Source organism: Notothenia coriiceps, unplaced genomic scaffold (assembly GCF_000735185.1).
Source record: "Notothenia coriiceps isolate Sejong01 unplaced genomic scaffold, NC01 NC01_scaffold00038615, whole genome shotgun sequence".
NCBI lineage: Eukaryota > Metazoa > Chordata > Actinopteri > Perciformes > Nototheniidae > Notothenia > Notothenia coriiceps.
This window is the reverse complement of record NW_011371316.1, coordinates 6350-11549: the sequence shown is the minus strand read 5'-3', so window position 1 is coordinate 11549 and position 5200 is coordinate 6350. Positions and strand designations below refer to the sequence as shown.

Genomic DNA, 5200 nt, shown 5'->3' with positions numbered 1-5200 from the left:
GCTGGGAGCGCACCGTTTAAGTTTGAAAGTTGAAAAGTTTGTGTGTCTGAAACGCTATGTGATACAGTACAGTTTACACAGCACATGTTCTGTAGCTACTATTGCACTAAATGCTAACACTTGAATACGTTACGCAAATATGCAACTTGTTTGTTGAAATGTTAATAAATGGGAGCTTCCTCAAACAGCCATCTCTTTCCCGACAATCCCCTCTGTGCACGAACCCTTACATATGGTAATTAAACATTAAAACACCTGCGGCTTATAGTCCAGTGCGGCTTATATATGTACACATCATTCAATTTAGCTGCTGCGGCTTATATTCAGGTGCGCCTTATAGTCCGAAAATTACGGTATTAGCATACATAATATGTTGTCTCCGTCTATATTTATCGCTTGTGTCCAAGGTTTAGGTGGAAAATATCTGGGTCACTTCAATGTAAAAGAGGTGGAGTTTACCACAACAATCTATGCAAAGGGTGGCAAGTAATTAAAGCAAGCATTTAGTTTACAGTTCGATACAATCATTCTTCTGTCTATGGCTTTATTCTGCAAGTGCACCTAACTACTAAATATATACAGTATTTGCACAACTAATCTGTTATATTCGTCCATATTTCTCCCTCCTGTTCAAGATGAAAGTGAACATTAAAGTGTGCTGTGTTGGCATTAAAGTGTGGTACTCTCTGTCAGATATCTTCCAGTAAGTGTTATGTGCTCTGCAGGGTATTCTCGTAACCTGGACCAAAGGCTTCAAAGCTACAGACTGTGAGGGTGAAAATGTGGTGGAGCTTCTTCGGGACGCCATCAAGAGGAAAGAGGTAATTGCAAACAGGAAGTACATGCCATCATCATTAAGAAGACTATTATGTCACTGCAGCTACACAGATTTTTCTTGTGACACATCTGCCATTAAGAGAACATTAGGAAGTGAAATAGTATCATTTTAGCAAAAGGGTTTGCTCAAAGTAAGGTACAGATTTGAGCTTTAACGCAATTAACGTAGCAATGAAAGGAAAGTGTGGGCAATATTCCATTTAGATTCAAGATTTAGATTAGATTACTCTTATTAAATTCCATTTGTAATGAACTTCTGACCGCTGCTTTGCTGATGCATCGAGGCAGTTTTGTTTGATTGTGTTTATGAGAACTTAAAGACGTTATCAACACTTTGTTTTTGTTTCAATGCACCTTGTATCATCTGTCTCTTTGTAGCTTAGACTGTTGTCTCATGTTGCTTTAAAGCCTGCATATAAAGAGTCTGACTGACATGCAGCCTCTGTAGCATTGTTGTTGTTGACATTAGATCAACAATCCTTTGGCAGGATGTGTGTGTTTGTCTAGCTACTTGTCTGTTCCTGCTCTACAGAACTACTGTTTGTTATCTTGCCAAAGAATACAAATAGAAATGCTGCCTGTACTGGACGCTGCGGGGCAAAAAGGAGCCCTGTAATAAACCCATTGATAAAATGTAATGGGCAAAGATAGTCATCATATTGAATAATCCATTTCTTGCACAATAATATCCTGCATTATATTTGTTACTGGAAATGTGTATTTCCACTTTTTTTTTTACTTATTAATGCTATTTTATTTCATTTTCAGAATAATTTTGGACTGTTTATGTTTGTCTACCTACCTACCTACCTGTTTACCTGTCTGTCTGTCTACCTGTCTACCTACCTACCTGTTTACCTACCTGTCTACCTACCTACCTGTTTACCTACCTGTCTACCTACCTACCTGTCTACCTACCTGTATACCTACCTACCTGTCTACCTACCTGTATACCTACCTACCTACCTGTCTACCTACCTGTCTACCTGTCTACCTACCTGTCTACCTGTCTACCTGTCTACCTACCTATCTGTCTACCTACCTACCTACCTGTCTACCTACCTGTCTACCTACCTGTCTACCTACCTGTCTACCTGTCTACCTACCTGTCTACCTGTCTACCTACCTATCTGTCTACCTACCTACCTACCTGTTTACCTGTCTACCTACCTGTCTACCTACCTGTCTACCTACCTGTCTACCTGTCTACCTACCTGTCTACCTACCTACCTGTCTACCTGTCTACCTACCTATCTATCTACCTGTCTACCTACCTACCTGTCTACCTACCTATCTATCTATCCATCCACCCAATTTGCATTGCAGCAGCATAAATAACAAAACAAGGCAATGCACATAAGTAGAAATGAAAGACTAGAAATGAACTATTCTAAAATGTAAACATCACAAAATAGAAATAAAACAGCATTAAAAAGTAGAAAAATATACAGTAGACCGTGAAGGTAAAAACATCTATAGCCCTCGAAGGGCCCGATTTGAGTTTGTTGCATCCGTGTTGTCTTCAGAAAGTTTTCTTCACCAATCATCACGTTTGAGTTTCTTGATTTCACCCTTTCAGGTGGAGGATCCAGTAAGTATTAAGTGACTGTAAATCATTAACTGACAGGTAAAGCAGTGCAGGCCTGGAGCGGTGTGTTATTGTTGAAATGGCATGTCATAACACCTGGAAAACCAACGTTCAGATACTGCGGCGGAGTGTGTTCTAATGATGGGAGTGGATGATCCTTGGGTTTCTGTGTGTTTGGCGAAGCTCCTGGGATTTGCAGCGCTCTGGATCAGCTTGTGTTTTTCATTGCGTTTAGGAATGTGAGTGAACTGCATTGTGCTCAGTGTGGCGTTTGAAAAGCTGATATTAATCCTTCTTTCTACACACCAAACAGATGCTACACATTGACTGAGGACGTAGCTGTGATTAAATATTATGAATTAACATATTTGCTATTTGTTTTGGTTAGTTATCGTTTTACATTTCTACCCTGTCAAGAAAGGGAATTTTGCTTTACCATTCTAATAATCAAATATAACATGATTTGTACACTATTCATTTGATTATAACAGCCAATATATTGAATTGTGAGTTTTTTAAATGACAGTGACAGGTGTGCAGTTTCATGTGATTTAAAACAAAAAATGGCGTTTGTTTTCTCAGGAGTTTGAGCTGGATGTTGTTGCCATAGTGAACGACACAGTGGGCACGATGATGACCTGCGCATACGAGGAGCCCAACTGTGAAGTGGGACTGATCGCAGGTTAGTCATTGTACCAACAAGTTCATCTTAAATCAGGATATTGTAGGGCTTTACGAATGTTTCACCTTGGAGTTTTTTTAATAAAGTAATTTTTTGTTTATTTTTTTGTTTGTTTTGAGAATTTCATTTAATTTTATTTCCACATCAGTCCCCGCCAAAATAAAATGTTTGAACAAAATACTCAATTCCACTAAAGTGATTTACCGGGCTGAATCAGTTAAGTGTTTCTTTCGTACATATAACTCGGCAGTTTCGTTAGTTTGCTGCTAGACATTATCGTAATACAGGTGTGTGTCTATTTGTGTGCAGCGAGCGTAGAGGAATTTGGAAATGCAGTTTTTTAAAAAGCTAAACACCAACAAATATGGATCGAAATGCAAAGCATGGGTGGAAGAAGAATTGTTTGTAAGATAAAAGCATTACTAGATCGATAATTTTATAATAAATGCAGATTTATTTGACTAACCAATGCTCTGGTTTAAGTAAATGTTCAGATTAAACAAGTCCGAAACAATGATGATAGGCATCCACCACTGGTATCTAACTTATAACCGCTTCAAAATGTTCATACAGCCCGAGAAATGTGTTTAAAAAAAAGTTGAAGGTGACAATATTTGGTAATGGCTTAGATAGTGAACTTGATATAACACCAATAGGAGACACTACTCTCAGAAAGGTCTCAATTAACAGAAAGGCTTCAGGGTTTTTAATATATTTACTGCCTGTGTGTCCTCTCAGGGACCGGAAGTAACGCGTGCTACATGGAGGAGGCGAAGAACATTGAGATCGTGGAGGGGAACGAGGGCCGCATGTGTGTGAACATGGAGTGGGGAGCGTTCGGAGACAATGGCTGTCTGGACGATATCAGGACAACGTACGACCAGTCGGTGGACGAGAACTCGCTCAACGAAGGGAAACAGAGGTGAAGACACCGCCACTATCGAACTATACATTAGATATTAAAGGTCACCTATAGAGTGGTGCAGTGACGAGTCCTAGAACCCGGAAGTGTGAGTTAGCATTTTGCCACTTCCTGTTCCCTCGTCTCAGAGCCAATGGGTTTTCTCCATAGGATTTAGGAAAATAGCTGAAATAAGGTCTGTGGTTGAGACACATTGAAGAGACGGATCACGTTTTGTTCTACGACATTAAATCCATCAGCAGTGACCCCACTGGTGATTCTGAAGAGTTGACGTGTCTGAAAAACGATGGTTGTTACCAAGTGGCTGAATAGGACTACAGAAGTTGTGGAGGACGTTGTACGTCATTACGCCGAACACGTAAACACTCCTCTGAATTAGTTTGCCCTGTTCTGCTTGAAAGCAAGTACCTGCCTCCTGCAAACTGTTCAAACAAACGCTTCAACTCGTACCATTTAGAATCTGTATGTTTGAATATGGATCTTAAGTTGGCGTGACGTTGAAGTCGTGCGACCCTGCTGTAGTTTGTTTATAGCATAACGTTAGCATTTTGCTTCGGGCGATTAGATGTATGATTAGAAAATTATAAAAGTAGGGTAGACGTGAAAATTATCCGGCTGAAAAAAACGTGCATTTATCAAACAGGTTAGTTTCCACAGATCTTATTTCGAGCTATTTTCCAAAATCCTATGGAGAAATCCCATTGCTTTTTTGTCGAGTGAACCCATGCGCAGCTTACCTCCGGGTAAATACGTCTATCATGAATTAATATACAGAAGGAGCTGAAACTCTCAGATGTTATCTCTCTGGGGGAATTCAAGTCTATCTTAAAGGACAGAGAACAAGAATCGATTGGTCGATGTGATTGCTCGTATATCCCATACTTGAAGTCGTTTTAAAATGTGTAATGTTTTATAATGGCTTCTTTATTTGCACATTGACTGGTTGATGTGCCTTTTTCATTTGTGTTTTACAGCTGTATTCCTCTTCCTGTTTTGTTTTGTGTTCATTTGTTGTAACTTTGTTCAAGCTGCCCTCTTGGCCAGGTCGCTCTTGAAAAAGAGATTTTAATCTCAATAGGCGCTTTCACATCAAGTACTTTTCCCAGGAATAGTTTCCGGAACTTTTCTCCAGAACTTTTATTTCCTGGAACTATCTAGTAAATCACGTTCA

The 5200-nt window shown here is 39.5% G+C and overlaps 1 protein-coding gene across 1 annotated transcript in view; it reads left to right on the top strand.

Annotated features, from left to right (window-relative positions):
* Positions 1-725: 725 nt before the first annotated feature.
* The window catches only part of LOC104968313 (hexokinase-1-like), a gene marked incomplete at its 5' end in the record, with an annotated part of 9296 nt that continues 4821 nt past the window's right edge, over positions 726-5200 (top strand). Inside the window, 3 exons of the mRNA XM_010797891.1 lie at positions 726-821; positions 3008-3107; positions 3846-4029. Of these exons, the coding sequence (XP_010796193.1) occupies positions 726-821; positions 3008-3107; positions 3846-4029 (380 nt within the window). The remainder of the gene's footprint in view (positions 822-3007; positions 3108-3845; positions 4030-5200) is intronic.